Source organism: Manis javanica, chromosome 9 (genome assembly GCF_040802235.1).
Source record: "Manis javanica isolate MJ-LG chromosome 9, MJ_LKY, whole genome shotgun sequence".
NCBI lineage: Eukaryota > Metazoa > Chordata > Mammalia > Pholidota > Manidae > Manis > Manis javanica.
In genome coordinates this window covers 111,781,926-111,802,175 of record NC_133164.1, presented here as the reverse complement: position 1 = coordinate 111,802,175, position 20,250 = coordinate 111,781,926, and the positions used below count along the sequence as shown (strand labels likewise).

Below are 20,250 nucleotides of genomic sequence, written 5' to 3'. Positions count from 1 at the left end.
TGGAATTTCATGAGATGTTGCAACACTAAAGGTTGTGCTTCATAAACCAGTGTTTTGAAGTGTAGGTGTTTTATCACCCCTATGTGTCTCAGTTAATATGGGTGCAATTTCCCACAACCACTTATTGCTTTGCTACATGAACTGCAAAAACAAACACAAAATTTGTGTTATACTCACGATGTTCCCTGAAACATCAGTTGAGTTTGGAACAAATTTGCATTTTCAAAATCAGCTTTATAACAGAACTGAGTGTAATAGGCACTTGGAAAATTGGGAGAAGGTAAGTTATGTGTTCAAGTAAGTTTAGGAAATAACTCAGCAAAATTGAATTTTTTTCTAATAAGATATTTCAGAAACTTGGTAATGTAAATTCGGAAACTTCAGGAAGGCAGTGAGTTTGAAATATTTTCCACAATTATTTGACCTTGGAGGCTCCCCATTTAATTCTGTGGGGAAAAAAACTTTAATATCTAAAAAGTACTATTCTATGTAGCACAGTTTGATAAGTACTTGTCTTTAGTACTTTTTCATATTTACTGTTATAAAACATAAAACAAGGATTTTGCTCATAAGAGAAATATATTGTGATCCAACTCAATTTGGTGTGTATTAATAAAAAGAAATCTGCAGTAAATTTTCAAAAATACCATTAATGTGTCTAACATTGCTGACTATATTTTTCCTGGCTCATAGAGAACTATAACTATGGCAGACAATTAAAATGCCTCCTTGGAGATGATAAGCTGTTGTCTTTTCAGCATGATACAATCAAGGTTTTATAAATCTACACCAAATAATTAAATTGGAGATTCTAAATGTATATGATTTTCTGGGACTTCGGTGTTAATCATAATGTCACTAAGTAAAATCTATTTTTGTGTATAACTAAAACAGCTGTTTTCAGTCACTAATTTTACCTATTGTATATATATATATATATGTGTATATATATATAGACATACACACATACACATATATATATAACATAATATACCTACAAATAAATTTTCCACAATAAGGATGACTGTCCCTTAACAAATACAGGGGAAGAGGGAATACAGTAAACTCAAAGGAAAATCTCTAGTGTGCAGGTAGTCTACAGTGCAAGTCTGAGGGCAACGAAGTTGCCGTGAAGGAGAATAGTAAGAATTGAGTTTGGTAAGGAGGAAAAAAGGAGTCAGACACACTGGTAAGATTTTTGAGATTTTTGAGAAAAATGAACAAGTCAAAGATATTCTGAATTTTAAGCCCAAGCAAATGGAATCATTATGCCACCAAGAAAAGTAGGTAACACAAAGTCAGAGCTGAGTCAGGAAAAAGAGTGTATGGAGTTAACTTTCTGATGATTAAGCGATTCAATAGATCTCTTCTCTAGCACTTACTTATTAGGTATCTCACTAGTCATGCAAATCCAAAATAAGGATTTTCACATAATTTGGGTTTGTGGCTTATAAATGGCTCTATTAAAAGTTTTAAAGTCAAGGTAATAATGCTAGCTCCTATAATAGATAAAGACAAATATTGCAGCAACTTAACATAGCAATATATATATATTATATTGCTTGCCCATATCACAATTCAGTGTAGTGGGTGGGCTAGAGTGTGGGGAGACTTGGAGAGCAAGTTCTGCCCTGTGTGGTTATTCAGAGACCCAGGCTCCTCCCATGATATGGTTCTGCCACGTATAACAGGGGACTTCAAAGACATTCTGCAGTCATCTACTAATGGGAGGGAAAGTGCGTAGAACCACGAGGGAAATGGTTCATCACTTCTACCCACATGCCATTAACTAGAATGCAGTCATAAGGTCCCACCCAATTTTAGGGATGGATGGGAGATGTTAATCAAGCTCAGGATAATCCTTAGCATTATTTCCATTACACAAAGGGAAGGAGATAAAGCCCATTCCTAAATAACTGAGGACCTGAAAACAACCCTGAAATAATTCTCTAGTATTGTCCCTGTTACCAGCAGCCACAGACTCTACATTGCTAAAACCAAAAATAGTCATAGGAAGAAAAGGACACTTTATAAAATTGCATAGCCTGGAGTTCAATTAATTTAAAAATAACTTTGCCACAATCTTTCAAAATTAGCTTAAGCAGGACATCCAGAAACTTGGATAAGTCATTAGCATCCACTCTTCCTGGTGTGAACAGGTTGCCCAGGTCTGTGTGGGTTTCATTTACAAAGACTTCAATTACAGACGCAGGTTGGCTGCCTTAAAAAAACAAAAACTGAATTCCAACTCTCCACATCCTCACCAACATTTTTTACCTTTTTTTTTTTTTGATGATAGGATGAGATCATGTCCCGTTTTGGTATTGATCTGCATTCCCCTGATGATCAGTGATGTTAGGACCTTTTCACATTCCTGGTGGCCATTTGTTTATCTTCTTTGGGGAAATGTCTATTCCAGCCCTTTACCCATTTTTATGTCAGTTGTGTTTTGTTATCTGTTTTTGGCTTTTGGGTTGATGGGGGAGGGTGGTTTGTTTGTTCCTATTCAGTTGTAGGAGATTCTTACATATTTTAGAGATTAATCTCATATCAAATTAGATGGTTTTCAAATATTTTCCCCCATTCCATAGGTTATCTTTTCACTCCATTGATTGTTTCCTTTGTTATGCAGAAGCTTTTTAGTTTGATATAGTCCCACTAGCCTATTGTTGATGTTGTTACCTGTGATTTTGGCGTTATATCCAAGAAATCTTTGCCAAGCCCATTGCCAAGGAAGTGGCCCAATGGGTAAAAAGTGTCACTTATGCAAGAAGACTAAGTTCTAGAGATATACTGTGCAACATAGTACCTATTTTTAACAATATAGTATTGTGCATTAAAATATGTTAAGAAGATAGATTTCATGGTAAGTGTTCTTACCATAAAACAGAACAAAGTACACAAAATAATACAAGGAAATTTTTGAAGGTGATGAATATGTTTAGTACCTTGATGATGGTGTGCTGGGTATATGCATATGTGCAAACTCATTAAAATGTAGACAGTAAATACATGCATTCTTTGTATATCAGTTATAACTCAATAAAGCTTAAAAAACAGTACTGCCTAATTTTTGATCTTTTTTTGAGTTTAGTTAAATATATTTTACATTAATGTTTTATGATTTTTAAATATTATGAATAAAATAAAACTTCTCCAGCTATGATAACAGAAACCCTGCAATGGAGAAATATCAAATATTAATGCATAAGAAATGAACCCCTTCTTAACCCCTTTGATTAATTGTAGCTACCATATAGTTCTTCCATCGATAACACAGTCTACCTTTATTATCAAATATTCTCCCTATGTTTCAGGTATTTGAATTGAGGCATTACTGCCTGGGTTCTTAATTCAAAGAAATTAAGAGGGTAAATAAATTCAGTGTCCTGGCCAAAAAGACAGTGTAGCTATTTCAGGAACACACACGTGCATACACACACACACACACACACACACACACACACACCTCTCTTTAAAGCAGGAATAAACCTGGGGTGCTTCAAGATGGCTTGTGATGATTTCAGAGAATGTCCTCTAGAGACCACGTTGTTTTCCTTGAAAACTTGAAAAGGGAAATTCAGCCTCTCACATCCTGCGTGCTTCCCAATTACACAAGCTCCTGCATGTGAGTCAGTGTTGCCTTGCAATTTGTGTCTCTGGAACATCCTCGGTGTCTCACAGACTCCACTGCACGTGGATTGGTCAGGCTGAAGCAGGGGAGGAGCCACGCTGCACATTTTTTTTTCCTCCACACACACCGTGAAAATCAGCAGCAGCCACTAACTCTCACAGCAATGCTTCAGGTTGGGGAATAACCCCTGACAGACAGCTGATGTGAGCATGTGCACACAGCTTCGGCTCCCCGTGGCACAGCAGCTACTAGGAAAACTATTTCGAAAAGACCTGAATGCATAAGACTAAAGTTAAAGTGGAAAAGAGAACAAAAAAGCAAAGAGCAGACTTTCAGCTGAGAATGAGTATTTTGAAGCCTAAGATTTTTAAGTGAGGGTGATCAGAGTACTACCTGAAAGAGACTAAACATTCCATTTCAAGCTTCGGAGCATGTGACATTCACGTACAACGGGCATGCCAATTGCAGCCTCACCAGTTTTGGACAGATAAAGACGTGGAGGAAAATCGTGGGGGCCACCTGATCCAGGAGGCTAGATCAGTTCAAAGGGGATTTGGATCCACTCGGCACAGGATGAACTCAACTCATCACCATGGAATGTACACTTCTCTCCACTTCTGGAACCGCAGCGCCTACGGACTGTACGGCAATGCCAGTGAGTCCCTGGGAAAAGGCTACTCTGACGGAGGCTGCTACGAGCAACTCTTCGTTTCTCCTGAGGTGTTTGTGACCCTGGGTGTCATCAGCTTATTGGAGAATATTCTGGTGATTGTGGCAATAGCCAAGAACAAGAACCTGCATTCACCCATGTACTTTTTCATCTGTAGCCTGGCTGTGGCTGATATGTTGGTGAGCGTGTCGAATGGATCAGAAACCATTGTCATCACCCTCCTGAACAGTACAGATACGGATGCACAGAGTTTCACAGTGAACATTGATAATGTCATCGACTCAGTGATCTGTAGCTCCTTGCTTGCGTCAATTTGCAGCCTGCTTTCGATTGCGGTGGACAGGTATTTTACTATCTTTTATGCTCTCCAGTACCACAACATCATGACGGTTAAGCGGGTTGGGATCATCATAAGTTGTATCTGGGCCGCGTGCACGCTTTCGGGCATTCTGTTCATCATTTACTCGGACAGCAGTGCTGTCATCATCTGCCTCATCACCGTGTTCTTCTCCATGCTGGCTCTCATGGCTTCTCTGTACGTGCACATGTTCCTCATGGCCAGACTTCACATTAAGAGGATCGCTGTCCTCCCAGGCACCGGCACCGTCCGCCAAGGAGCGAACATGAAGGGGGCCGTCACCTTGACCATATTGATTGGGGTCTTTGTGGTCTGCTGGGCCCCATTCTTCCTCCACTTAATATTCTACATCTCTTGTCCCCAGAATCCATACTGTGTGTGCTTCATGTCTCACTTCAATCTGTACCTCATACTGATCATGTGTAACTCCATCATCGACCCTCTAATTTATGCACTCCGGAGCCAAGAACTACGGAAAACCTTCAAAGAGATCATCTGCTGCTATCCTCTGGGAGGGCTTTGTGTTTTGTCTAGCAGATATTAAATGGGATGGAGGAGACACAAAAAACATCAATAAGAGACTTTTCCATTCTTACACAACCTGAACAGTGTGCTCCCCCAACAGCTTTCCTTCTGTGTGGGCCTTGGTTGAGAGTAGCTATTGTATACATTTAAGTTTATGATTTTTGATAAGAAGAAATGCCCAGTCTCTGTGTGTTTTGAAGGTCATGCTACTTTTTAGCTGTAAAATGTTCATCCTTATTATAGGTTGTAGGCATTATGGATTTACAAAAAATGAAAAAGAAGTCCTTATCAAAAGCTTAACAATGTTTCTTTCTTATTGTATCAGGATTTGACACTTTGCTTGTTTTAGTAACAGAAATCACAATCTCATTAAATGTATTCTAGTAAATGATTTCTTATATTACACCATACGATCTGTATTACCCTCTACAATCTGTGCATTGAAATGTAGAGATTTGGTTCTAGCATTCAGGGGGAGATATTGAAAAACAGATATTAAATCATTGTAAAAAATCAGCTGAAACTGCAAGTCGTTTAATAAAACTTATTCTCTCTGTGCCAAAGTAGAAATGAAGCTCCTGTTGAGAGAAAAACAGGTACTCAAAAAAGAAAAAAGTGAGACTTTGAGTCAGAAAATTATGTGTGTTTCTCAAAGACAGAGGGACTGATTTGTCTAAGGAAACAGTCTGATATTCCACGCAGGCAATTCCGTTGTGGGGAGAAGGGAATAGCAGCTGTGGAGATTAAAGTGTTTTGGAAAACCTAAGTTAACATGTCAAGCTGAGCTTCATGATACCAAACTATTTCCAACTATTATGAAAAAGGACAGAGAAGAAGGTCCTTCTGACCCTCCAACCAGGGATCCAGTGTCTGCTGAAATATCCAGAAAAGGTGGTGCTTCACTGAGAAATTTGGTTTCTAGTCTCTAAAGAAAGATTATGACTAATATTGAGTTCTTTCACTTTTCACATGGAAGTGGCTTGTTATTTACCTATTGCTTATTTTTTGAACTGGACTTTTAAGTACTAATTACCAAGGATTTTAATTTTAAAAACCAAGTCTACAGTACAAATATTTTCAGGCAATATTTGTAAATCTCTAACATAAGGAAACCTCTGATGCTGGTATATTACAAGCTGGAAGGGAGGTGCTACCTGAACCCCAGAGAACATCTTAACAAACATTAGTCTTCTACAACCACATTTTGGAGAGTAAATACTTGTTTTGCTCCAAAATAATCCTGAAGGTTTGGCTACTAAACAATAAAATCTGTTCTGTCCAATTGATGTGTACTTTAAAATTAAGAAAGAGAAAATATGTTAGTGTTAGGCTGAGGTTACGAGTCAACTATTCTTTATTTTATACTGTCTTCAAATGCTCATGAGCAGAGATAATGTGTAAAAGTACTTCCTAATTCAAATCTAAACACTTTGCACATTGAGAAGTCCTGAGAAACATTTTCACCATTCAGTATAATAGTGAAGGTAAACGTGGTACTGAAGCTTGATTTACTGCAATTCCTCTATTTCAATGCAAAAAATAAGTGTGAAGCTTTAAATACAGATTAATATAACAAAACCCAAAGCTGTAGCAGGGCACAGATGGCAATTTTGTCTTTACTACTATTCCTATGTTTCTTTCATGTAGGGATTGTGAGAAATCCCAGGGACTGGAAATATGGAAAAGATAACTCTAAGCCCCATCTCCTGTGGTGCCTGTCCTTCTGGTCTATTCTATTTCCCCTTCAAATGTCATCTCAGATGCTGCTTTGTCCACTGGAGCCAGCCCACTTCTCCCCCTGGAAGGAAATCTGGCTCCTTTGCCTTCACTTGCACACCTCCTCCTGGAGCAGGTTACAGTATTAGGAAGAGTGCCAGTCCTAACCCTGCCCCACCAGCCTCCCCTGTGTGCCCAGGGCACATGAGCCTTCTGTTTCTGTAAGTGTTAAGACTGTCTTAATCATTTCTCCTGTTCTCAAACTATGCCTCTATTATGTTACTCCCTCTTACTCTAATAAAACCAAGATTGTCCCAGAGGGACATGTAACTATCACCCAAAGTCCAGAGTTTACCATAGAGTTCACTCACGGTGTCGTATATTCTATGGGTTTGGACGAATGTATAATGGCATGTATCCCCCGTTACGGTATCAGAGTATCTGCACTGCCTTAAACGCCTCTGTGCTCTGCCTGTTCATCCCTCCTTCCCTCCTAACCCCCCGCAGACACTGATCCTTTTCTTCTCTCTGTAGCTAAGCCCTGTCCAGAATGTCGTACAATTATACACATCATACTGCATATGACTTTCTCAAATTGGCTTTATTCACTAGGTAATATGAATTTAAGATTCCTTCATGTCTTTTCATGGCTTAGTAGTCATTTATTTTTAGTGCTGAATAATACTCCGTTGTGTGAATATAACAGTTTATCCATTTACCTACCGAAGAACATCTTGGTTACTTCCAAATTTTGGCAGTTATGAATAAAGTTGCTATAAACATTTTGGTGTGGACATAAGTTTTTAACTCCCATCAAAGAGTGGGAATTAACTTTTTAAACTTCAGGACAAATGTGATGTATGTGTCTTTAATATTTTGTTAAGGGCGGTTACTATTTGAATTATGCTGGTCAGGGGTATACACTCCAGATGTGGTTTGTGAGCAGAATCAGATGCCTTTACTGAAACTTTCACCAGGAAGATCAGTTAGTAAGTATAAGGTCTGTAAGAAATGATTTTTCATGGGTGGAATGAGTGATTTTCAAGACATGTTGACTTAAAATGTTATACAGCAATCACCTTAACCTGCATGAACAACATGGAAGGTTTCTGCCCACTTCACAGCTCACCTAACACATAGACTCTGTGTCTAAAGTTCCAAGTAGCCCCATGTGTTCCCTCCTGCTTCAAAAAAGTCCCTGTTGCCTGAACTAAATACTTCAAATTACTAAAAAAGTTTTGAAGAATTATTTAGTAACATGTAAATAAGTACTGAATTCTGTTTTGCTATAAGGAATACACAAAACAATATTTAGCGTAACACCAACTATCTAAAGAAAGTGCCACCAACCTACTTATATAACTGCTACATTTACTTTCCATAACTCATGAGCAATTAGCAGTCATTCCCCCTGGGTGATAATACTAACGTACTTGTTTGCTTTCTCTGTTGAGTGTGTTTATATTATGCAAATTTACAATGAACATTTTTAATGTTTTAATCTTTTAAAAGCACACTTAGACATTACAACAGAAAGATGGTTGATGGAAATGCAACTGCCATACTACCAATGATTTGCAGAGAAAGAGTAAGTGTAAAAAGAAGTTCGTTTTGAATGAGAACAGAATCATCTCATTCAACCCTCTAAGCAGACTCAGAGAGACTGCAAAATATCACATGCATAATCAGTTTCAGCATCAAAACCTAAAAACCAATTCCTGACATCCCATCCAGATGTTCCTTCACCAAATTTCAAGAACTTTTCTTCCGTAAACAAGTAATTCTCCCGTCACAGAGATCTAGGACTGAATTCTGGTGACACCACTTTATAGCTGTGAGATTTTGTTAAAGTTAGTTTTCTTATTGTTAAATGTGCATAATAATACCTGTCTAGTGGGAATCTTAAAAGGATAAAAATAAATTATAAGATTAAGGATGTAAAGTTCCACAAAACAGTGCCCAATACACATAGGCACTCAAAAATGGTAATTATTCTTATTTTTTTAAAATACAAATTAAATGAATAAACCCACACATGAAGGAAGACTAATTAATTTTGCTGCCTTTTTTACATTCTCAACACTATTAACAACACATCTAGGTCTTGGTCTTAATTACATATCTTTTCTTAATATTTAATAATTTTCTTGAATTTGACCTTTTTTGTATAAATGGATGTATTTAAACATAGTAGATATACAAGCATACCTGTATTCTACAAGGATAATTTGTTATCACAGATAATGCTAATTGTTTTAAAATTTTCAGTGCCACATTTAACACTAATTAGAAAGCCAACATGAAATAACCAATTAGCCCATTTCTCCAAAGATTAATTGATATTCATTAAACTTTATGCCATAAACTTAAGTGTTAGTACAAAAAAATCATTATCTAAGCTGAATATTAAATGGAAATATTTGAAAAAGACCAAAAATAATGAGTTTATAGTCACATCTTGATACTCAGTTATTAGTTATTAAATATTGATCAAAGCTAAGTACATGAAAGGAGAAAGAACATAGGGCTTGGACTAAGGGAATACTGAGTTCATATCTCAGATTTATCAGCTCTAGAACTTTGGGCCAGTTACTGAATTCTCCTATACATCTATAGTCCAACCTTTAAAATGAAGATAATAATAATAATAATATCTATGATCTCATCATATGATTAATGATAAATCTTAGATAATGTACAATAATCTATTGAAGAGATCTACTATAGTGTTTGTCACTATAGGTCACTATTATTATAGTGATGAATCAAATCATACTCAAAATGTTATCAGAGTTTAGATACTAGAACAGGCTAAATGGTGACATAGATAGTCTCACTTCCCTAGAGTGGAGAGACAGGAATCCACTCAAATCTGTTTTCAGTATTTCCTTTATTTCTAATAAGCAAAGCAAGTGAAATTAAAGCCCTGTGTTTATTATTTTAAATATAAAGAAATTCTGAACCCTCCCCAAGAAACTCAGGGGAGGTAGCAGGTGGAATTTGGTGGGAAGGCACAGATTATTTCAATGCCTTCAGTAATGCTCTAATTCTTGTGTTAAATAATGGGTTTAAAGTACACTTTGATATATGCTTCACGACTTAAAAATATGTGACACACACTCTTTTGTATGTATTTAATATTAAATTAATAGAATGCATTTATTTCATAATGTGTTTAGTAAGAGGGAACATGCAAAGTTATTTGCATAGTACAAATAAAGGATTCTTAGCACAATTCAATGCTGCCACTTTGGGGGTGTAAAAAAAAGAAGAGCTTTCATCTATGGTAGTCATGGCTGAATTTGGCTCTGGGTCAATGAAACTAATAATCATAGCTTACAAATATTAACAGTGTTTTCACTGCTGAGACACATCTGGAGGCTCCATGAACACAGAGCCAAGTGGAAAATTTCCGCAACTCAATCAGTGAACTATTCAGTTAGATTTTTTTATCAGCCTCAGCTGCAAATGAAACTATTACAGTTCGAATCTTAAACCTAACGTTCTAAACAGTGTGAGAAGTTTCACATAAACTCAAACCACCACTGAATATAATTAAAAGGTGAAAATGTAACAATACGTTTGGTCGTAATTCCACTTGAGGGGGAAAAAACCACTCAGATAAAAATTTTATTTGTAAAATGTTTGACTACTCAATTCAAAGTGTGTTTCATTTGTAATACTGAAGTTTCAAAATAGCCCCATTAAAAACAATGTATGCAGGCTTTATATAAATCTCACTATATCCTGGAGAGTTCATTAGTTCACTTAAAATAACCTTTAGTATAATATTCATATGATATTCATATTTTTACTGAGTTCTTTGATTCAAGATGAAAACAGGATAATTCCCCTTTAGAGAATTCTAAATAGAATTTTTTAGAATAATTCTTTAAAATTATTCTGTGGTTTTGTTTATATAGGATGATACACATAATGTTGAAATTTGTGCCTCAGATAAAATTTTTACCTATTAGTTATATAACTCTTAGCTATTTACTGTCAATAGTTGAAAGAAAATCTATACATTTTAACCTCTGCCCTACCTCTAATCTTCTTCTCTAAAACATCACATCTCTACCTTTTCTACATCAATGACTTATTTTCACCTAAAACTTAACAAGGCTTAAATGGAATGCTCATTGACACAAATCTGACTTCTTGTTTTTACTCTATTTACATATTCAACATTCCCCCTGGAACAGAAACTTAAAACTTTATCTTGCACTGACAAGATAAATTAAGTGAAATTAGTGAGGCTGAATAAAGATGAGGCACATAAAGCCTAAAACTTGACGCAATGTGGAGGAATGTGGGAACACTGACTCCTGCAGATGCATAAACCTTGTGCTAAATAACGTGATTGACATGACTGACTTATTTTGTTTTGGTGGTCTTTTTTGAGAAACCCACTTAAAAACCAAGCACAGACAGGCGGGAGCCAAGATGGCGGCGTGAGTAGAGCAGTGGAAATCTCCTCCCAAAAACACATAGAGCTATGAAAATATAACAAAGAAAAATCTTCCTAAAATAGAGACCACAGGACACAGGACAACATCCAGACCACATCCACACCTGCAAGAACCCAGCGCCTTGTGAAGGGGGTAAGATACAAGCCCCAGCCCGGCGGGACCCGAGCGCCCCTCCCCCCGGCTCCCGGCGGGTGGAGAGAAACCGGAGCAGTTTTTTTTTTTTGGCGAGCGCTTTTTGGAAGCCTTAGAGGGACGGGCCCCCGTTGCTGGGGAGGCAGGGTGGCGGGACCGGTGAGGAGGTGCCTGGGAACGGCGCCGGAGGACAAAGAATATCCCGCGTTTCTCCCTGCGAGACCTGGGGGCGGGTGCCTGAGACCGGTGCCTGAGGACGGAGGAGGTCGCGCGTTTTTCCCCTTTTTTTTTTTTCTCTTTTTGGCAAGCGCTTTTTGGAAGCCTTGAAGGGACGGGGACCCCAGTGCTAGGGAGGCACGGTGGCGGGACTGGTGAGCGGGTGGCTGGGACCGGCACCTGAGGACAAAGAATATCCCCCGTTTTTCCCTGCGGGACCGGTGGGCGGGTGCCTGAGACCGGCACTTGAGGACAGAGGAAATCGCGCGTTTTTCCCCTTTTTTTTTTCTCTTTTCTGCGAGTGCTTTTTGGAAGCCTAAAAGGGACAGGGACCCCGGTGCTAGGGAGGCAGGGCGGCGGGACTGGTGAGCGGGTGCCTGGGACCGGCACCAGAGGACAAAGAATATCCCGCATTTTTCCCTGTGGGACCGGTGGGTGGGTGCCTGAGACCAGCACCTGAGGACGGAAGAAATCGCGCGTTTTTCCCTTTTTTTTCTCTCTTTTTGCCAAGTGCTTTTTGGAAGCCTTGAAGGGACAGGGACCCCGGTGCTAGGGAGGCAGGGCGGCGGGACTGGTGAGCGGGTGCGTGGGACCAGTGCCTGAGGACCAAGAATATTGAGCGTTCCTTCCCTGCGGGACCGGTGGGTGGGTGCTTTTTGGAAGCCTTGAAAGGACAGGGACCCTGGTGCTAGGGAGACAGGGCAGCAGGACCAGTGCGCGGGTGCCTGGGACCGGCACCTGAGGAAAAAAAAAAAATCGCGTGTTTTTTCTTTTTTTTTTCCTTTCTGTTCCCTCTCTCATTGTTGCTGTTGTTGTTTTGGTTTGGAGAGTGCTTTTTGGAAATCTTAAAGGGGCAGGACAGGTCACTTAGACCAGAAGCAGGGAATCTGGGGATCTCTGGGCACTCTAACCCCCTGGGCAGCAGGGAGCACAGAGGCCCCTTACGGAGATAAATAGTCTCCTGGCTGCTCCCCCTCTAACGGGGCTCCACCATTTTGGAGGAACAGCCCCAGCCAGGCCAAGCCCACAGCAACAGTGGAGATAAACCCCAAAGCAACTGGGCAGGAAGCAGAAGCCCTGTCTGCGCACAGCTGCCCAGCACAAGCCACTAGAGGTCGCTATTCTCCCAGGAAAAGGCTACAAACCAACAAGAAGGGAAGCTCTTCCAGCGGTCACTTGTACCAGCTCTGCAGACTATCTCTATCACCATGAAAAGGCAAAACTACAGGCAGACAAAGATCACAGAGACAACACCTGAGAAGGAGACAGACCTAACTAGTCCTCCTGAAAAAGAATTCAAAATAAAAATCATGAACATGCTGACAGAGATGCAGAAAAAAATGCAAGAGCAATGGGATGAGATGCAGAGAAAAATGCAAGAGCAGTGGGATGAGATGCAGAGAAAAATGCAAGAGCAGTGGGATGAAGTCCGGAAGGAGATCACAGATGTCAGGAAAGAGATCACAGAAGTGAAACAATCCCTGGAAGGATTTATAAGCAGAATGGATAAGATGCAAGAGGCCATTGAAGGAATAGAAGCCAGAGAACAGGAACGTATAGAAGCTGACATAGAGAGAGATAAAAGGATCTCCAGGAATGAAACAACACTAAGAGAAATATGTGACCAATACAAAAGGAAAAACATTCGTATTATAGGGATACCAGAAGAGGAAGAAAGAGGAAAAGGGATAGAAAGTGTCTTTGAAGAAATAATTGCTGAAAACTTCCCCAAACTGGGGGAGGAAATAATCGAACAGACCATGGAATTATACAGAACCCCCAACAGAAAGGATCCAAGGAGGACAACACCAAGACACATAATAATTAAAATGGCAAGGATCAAGGACAAGGAAAGAGTTTTAAAGGCAGCTAGAGAGAAAAAGGTCACCTATAAAGGAAAACCAATCAGGCTAACATCAGACTTCTCAACAGAAACCCTACAGGCCAGAAGAGAATGGCATGATATACTTAATGCAATGAAACAGAAGGGCCTTGAACCAAGGATACTGTATCCAGCACGACTATCATTTAAATATGATGGTGGGATCAAACAATTCCCAGACAAGCAAAAGCTGAGGGAATTTGCTTCCCACAAACCACCTCTACAGGGCATCCTACAGGGACTGCTCTAGATGGGAGCACCCCTAAAAAGAGCACAGAACAAAACACACAACATATGAAGAAGGGAGGAGGAGGAATAAGAAGGGAGAGAAGAAAAGACTCTCCAGACAGTGTATATAACAGCTCAATAAGCGAGCTAAGTTAGGCAGTAAGATACTAAAGAAGCTAACCTTGAACCTTTGGTAACCACGAATCTAAAGCCTGCAATGGCAATAAGTACATATCTTTCAATAGTCACCCTAAATGTAAATGGACTTAATGCACCAATCAAAAGACATAGAGTAATAGAATGGATAAAAAAGCAAGACCCATCTATATGCTGCTTACAAGAAACTCACCTTAAACCCAAAGATAAGCATAGACTAAAAGTCAAGGGATGGAAAAACATATTTCAGGCAAACAACAGTGAGAAGAAAGCAGGGGTTGCAGTACTAATATCAGACAAAATAGACTTCAAAACAAAGAAAGTAACAAGAGATAAAGAAGGCCACTACATAATGATAAAGGGCTCAGTCCAACAAGAGGATATAACCATTCTAAATATATATGCACCCAATACAGGAGCACCAGCATATGTGAAGCAAATACTAACAGAACTAAAGAGGGAAATAGACTGCAATGCATTCATTGTAGGAGACTTCAACACACCACTCACCCCAAAGGATAGATCCACCGGGCAGAAAATAAGTAAAGACACACAGGCACTGAACAACACACTAGAACAGATGGACCTAATAGACATCTATAGAACTCTACATCCAAAAGCAACAGGATATACATTCTTCTCAAGTGCACATGGAACATTCTCCAGAATAGACCACATACTAGCTCACAAAAAGAGCCTCAGTAAATTCCACAATATTGAAATTCTACCAACCAATTTTTCAGACCACAAAGGTATGAAAGTAGAAATAAATTCTACAAAGAAAACAAAAAGGCTCACAAACACATGGAGGCTTAACAACATGCTACTAAATAATCAATGGATCAATGAACAAATCAAAATAGAGATCAAGGAATATATAGAAACAAATGACAACAACAACACTAAGCCCCAACTTCTGTGGGATGCAGCGAAAGCAGTCTTAAGAGGAAAGTATATAGCAATCCAGGCACACTTGAAGAAGGAAGAACAATCCCAAATGAATAGTCTAACATCACAATTATTAAAACTGGAAAAAGAAGAACAAATGAGGCCTAAAGTCAGCAGAAGGAGGGACATAATAAATATCAGAGAAGAAATAAACAAAATTGAGAAGAATAAAACAATAGCAAAAATCAACGAAACCAAGAGCTGGTTCTTTGAGAAAATAAACAAAATAGATAAGCCTCTAGCCCAACTTATTAAGAGAAAAAGAGAGTCAACACAAATCAACATAATCAGAAATGAGAATGGAAAAATCACGACAGACTCCACAGAAATACAAAGAATTATTAAAGACTACTATGAAAACCTATATGCCAACAAGCTGGAAAACCTAGAAGAAATGGACAACTTCCTAGAAAAATACAACCTCCCAAGACTGACCAAGGAAGAAACACAAAAGTTAAACAAACCAATTACAAGCAAAGAAATTGAAACAGTAATCAAAAAACTACCCAAGAACAAAACCCCGGGGCCGGACGGATTTACCTCGGAATTTTATCAGACACACAGAGAAGACATAATACCCATTCTCCTTAAAGTGTTCCACAAAATAGAAGAAGAGGGAATACTCCCAAACTCATTCTATGAAGCCAACATCACCCTAATACCAAAACCAGGCAAAGACCCCACCAAAAAAGAAAATTACAGACCAATATCCCTGATGAACGTAGATGCAAAAATACTCAATAAAATATTAGCAAACAGAATTCAACAGTATATCAAAAGGATCATACACCATGACCAAGTGGGGTTCATCCCAGGGATGCAAGGATGGTACAACATTCGAAAATCCATCAACATCATCCACCACATCAACAAAAAGAAAGACAAAAACCACATGATCATCTCCATAGATGCTGAAAAAGCATTTGACAAAATTCAACATCCATTCATGATAAAAACTCTCAGCAAAATGGGAATAGAGGGCAAGTACCTCAACATAATAAAGGCCATATATGATAAACCCACAGCCAGCATTATACTGAACAGCGAGAAGCTGAAAGCATTTCCACTGAGATCGGGAACCAGACAGGGATGCCCACTCTCCCCACTGTTATTTAACATAGTACTGGAGGTCCTAGCCACGGCAATCAGACAAAACAAAGAAATACAAGGAATCCAGATTGGTAAAGAAGAAGTTAAACTGTCACTATTTGCAGATGATATGATACTGTACATAAAAAACCCTAAAGACTCCACTCCAAAACTACTAGAACTGATATCGGAATACAGCAAAGTTGCAGGATACAAAATCAACACACAGAAATCTGTAGCTTTCCTATACACTAACAACGAATCAATAGAAAGAGAAATCAGGAAAACAATTCCATTCACCATTGCATCAAAAAGAATAAAATACCTAGGAATAAACCTAACCAAGGAAGTGAAAGACTTATACTCTGAAAACTACAAGTCACTCTTAAGAGAAATTAAAGGGGACACTAATAAATGGAAACTCATCCCATGCTCATGGCTAGGAAGAATTAATATCGTCAAAATGGCCATCCTGCCGAAAGCAATATACAAATTTGATGCAATCCCTATCAAATTACCAGCAACATTCTTCAATGAATTGGAACAAATAATTCAAAAATTCATATGGAAACACCAAAGACCCCGAATAGCCAAAGCAATCCTGAAAAAGAAGAATAAAGTAGGGGGGATCTCACTCCCCAACTTCAAGCTCTACTACAAAGCCATAGTAATCAAGACAATTTGGTACTGGCACAAGAACAGAGCCACAGACCAGTGGAACAGATTAGAGACCCCAGAAATTAACCCAAACATATATGGTCAATTAATATTTGATAAAGGAGCCATGGACATACAATGGCAAAATGACAGTCTCTTCAACAGATGGTGCTGGCAAAACTGGACAGCTACATGTAGGAGAATGAAACTGGACCATTGTCTAACCCCATATACAAAGGTAAACTCAAAATGGATCAAAGACCTGAATGTAAGTCACGAAACCATTAAACTCTTGGAAAAAAACATAGGCAAAAACCTCTTAGACATAAACATGAGTGATCTCTTCTTGAACATATCTCCCCGGGCAAGGAAAACAACAGCAAAAATGAGCAAGTGGGACTACATTAAGCTGAAAAGCTTCTGTACAGCGAAAGACACCATCAATAGAACAAAAAGGAACCCTACAGTATGGGAGAATATATTTGAAAATGACAGATCTGATAAAGGCTTGACGTCCAGAATATATAAAGAGCTCACACGCCTCAACAAACAAAAAACAAATAACCCAATTAAAAAATGGGCAGAGGAACTGAACAGACAGTTCTCCAAAAAAGAAATACAGATGGCCAAGAGACACATGAAAAGATGCTCCACATCGCTAATTATCAGAGAAATGCAAATTAAAACTACAATGAGGTATCACCTCACACCAGTAAGGATAGCTGCCATCCAAAAGACAAACAACAACAAATGTTGGCGAGGCTGTGGAGAAAGGGGAACCCTCCTACACTGCTGGTGGGAATGTAAATTAGTTCAACCATTGTGGAAAGCAGTATGGAGGTGCATCAAAATGCTCAAAACAGACCTACCATTTGACCCAGGAATTCCACTCCTAGGAATTTACCCTAAGAACGCAGCAATCAAGTTTGAGAAAGACAGATGCACTCCTATGTTTATCGCAGCACTATTTACAATAGCCAAGAATTGGAAGCAACCTAAATGTCCATCTGTAGATGAATGGATAAAGAAGATGTGGTACATATACACAATGGAATACTACTCAGCCATAAGAAGTGGAAAAATCCAACCATTTGCAGCAACATGGATGGAGCTGGAGAGTATTATGCTCAGTGAAATAAGCCAAGCGGAGAAAGAGAAATACCAAATGATTTCACTCATCTGAGGAGTATAGGAACAAAGGAAAAACTGAAGGAACAAAACAGCAGCAGAATTACAGAACCCAAAAATGGACTAACAGGTACCAAAGGGAAAGGAACTGGGGAGGATGGGTGGGCAGGGAGGGATAAGCGGGGGGAAGAAAAAAGGGGGTATTAAGATTAGCACGCATGGCGGGGAGGGAGAAACGGGAGTGTGAGGTGCACAACACAGAGAGGACAAGTAGTGACTCTACAACATTTTGCTAAGCTGATGGACAGTAACCGTAATGTGGTTGTTAGGGGGGACCTGATATAGGGGAGAGCATAGTAAACATAGTATTCTTCAGGTAAGTGTAGATTAAACATTTAAAAAAAAAAAAAGAAAGAAAGAAAGAAAAGGGGGATTACTCCTTAACAGGATAAAACTATTGGTAAATCAAAGATCAACGCATGCTTTAAATATCCTTAATGTTGATCACTTAAAGGGTGTCAGATGATCAGCTATGGAGGTACTCTTTTCTGATAATATTCCTTTCTCTTAATTAAAAAAAAAAAAAAAAAAGCAGTTACTGTGTGCTGACCTCCAATGAGTTCTGCACAGTGGTATAGAGGGCATGTCAAAGTGTGGGCAAAGGATCTGTTTGTTTCTACGCAGAAGATCAAGGCCTAGCTTGGATACCCAGAAAATGAACTAAGATACGATATGAGGAGGAGCTTCCGGCATCAGCACTCTCTGGAGGACTCGTGCCAGGGGATGATCATCAAAAAGCCTCCACAGGGATCCGGACGATGCTGCGGTTGTGGCTGCATCCAGCCCACCATCTCCTGGACTTGCCATAAGAAGGAGGAGGGAGATGTCTAGGCTGGCATGTGCATACAGTGAGACAACGAATTTGACTGGATATGTACTGTTGGAACTCAACCAGGAGTTGGGAGGGGTGCAAGTTGTAGCACCCCAAAATCTCATGACTATAGACTATCTATGGTTAAAAGAACATATGGGATGTGAACAGATCCCAGAAATGGGCTGCTTTAATTTGTCTGATGGTTCAAGTACAGTTGGAAAATATCCATCATATCATAGATAAATTTTCACAAATGCCTAGGGTGCCTAAATGGTTTTCTTGGCTTCACTGGAGATGGCTGGTAATTATAGATTTGCTTTGTTTATGTCACCGTATTCCTATTATGTCAATATGTGTGTGCAAATTAGTTAGTAGTTTAAAACCTATACATACTTAAGGTACTATACAAGAAGATATGTCAAAGAAATAATCAATCCTCCCAAGTTTCCTTCATATGCTACATCTATAGCTTTTCTTCTTCCTTCCTAATTACAAACTTTAAATAGAATTCGTGCCTCATATCGAATTTACCGAGTATCATAATTCCTCCAGGTGGTAAAGATACCTCGAGACAAGTGCTGGGCATAGAAGCCACAGGGCATAAATCTGCAAAGAAGTAAAAAGCTAACCTTTGCAAACAATATGGCTTCTCCCTCACTTACCAACTTTACATTTCCCTGTATGGCCCCGGAAGATGACTGGTTAGCCAGAGACGGGTAAGATTCCTCAAGGGAGGAACAACCTAAGACAGGCACAGTCGCAGGGGGGCCATCAGGTGAGAATTTGGGGATCAACAGAGGTGAGGCTCAGAACCTCACCCCCCCTGCTTTGAGAGAAATCTTCTGCATCCGTGGATGTCTTGCTGCCCTTGTCTAGCCTGGATTAATACTTAGTCCATAGGCACACACCTGATCATCTGATCATCTACATTTGCCTTCTTACAGCACTAAACTATGTTTTCTACCTTTATCTTGCATCTACCTACCACTTCAGCATTTTATTAAAAATAAAAATAATAATAATAATAGGAGAAATGTGGGATCAACATATAAATCAAGTACAAAAATCAAATGAATATTCATATTTGACCTGATGGTTTATAGGTCATATTGCATGATCAAAACCGAAAGTTTCTGTGATGACTGCCCTTGTACTGTTCACCATGTAAGAATTTATTCACTCTGTAAGAATTCGTTCACCATGTAAGAACTTGTTCGTTATGCTTCAGAAGATTGGAGACTGACGAGAATTAGGCTTGAGATGGATTAATGATTGTACATTGAGCATTGACCCCCCTATACTGAATTTTATTGTTGTTAACAACCATTTGATCAATAAATATGAGAGATGCCCTCTCAAAAAAAAAAAAAAAAAAAAAAAAAAAAATTAAAAGCCTAGAGGAGACCAAGGGAGGTCTCCACCAGAGAACATTTGAGATAAACCATATCCCTTTCTTATCCTACAGCCAATTAGTCTCCCAATTTATATCTTTCCCTTGGCCTCCTCCTGCCATTCCTTAGGCCTTGGCCCTTAGAATTTGTGTATTTCTTGCATAGACCAACTAC

At 39.0% G+C, this 20,250-nt stretch overlaps 1 protein-coding gene across 1 annotated transcript; it reads left to right on the top strand.

The window, feature by feature from the left end:
• The first annotated feature begins 3,784 nt into the window (after nt 1-3,784).
• MC4R (melanocortin 4 receptor) lies at nt 3,785-7,628 on the top strand. Its single transcript, XM_017664448.3, has one exon. The coding sequence runs from the start codon at nt 4,208-4,210 to the stop codon at nt 5,204-5,206; it is 999 nt and encodes a 332-aa protein (XP_017519937.1). The 5' UTR covers nt 3,785-4,207; the 3' UTR covers nt 5,207-7,628.
• The last annotated feature ends 12,622 nt before the right edge of the window (nt 7,629-20,250 follow it).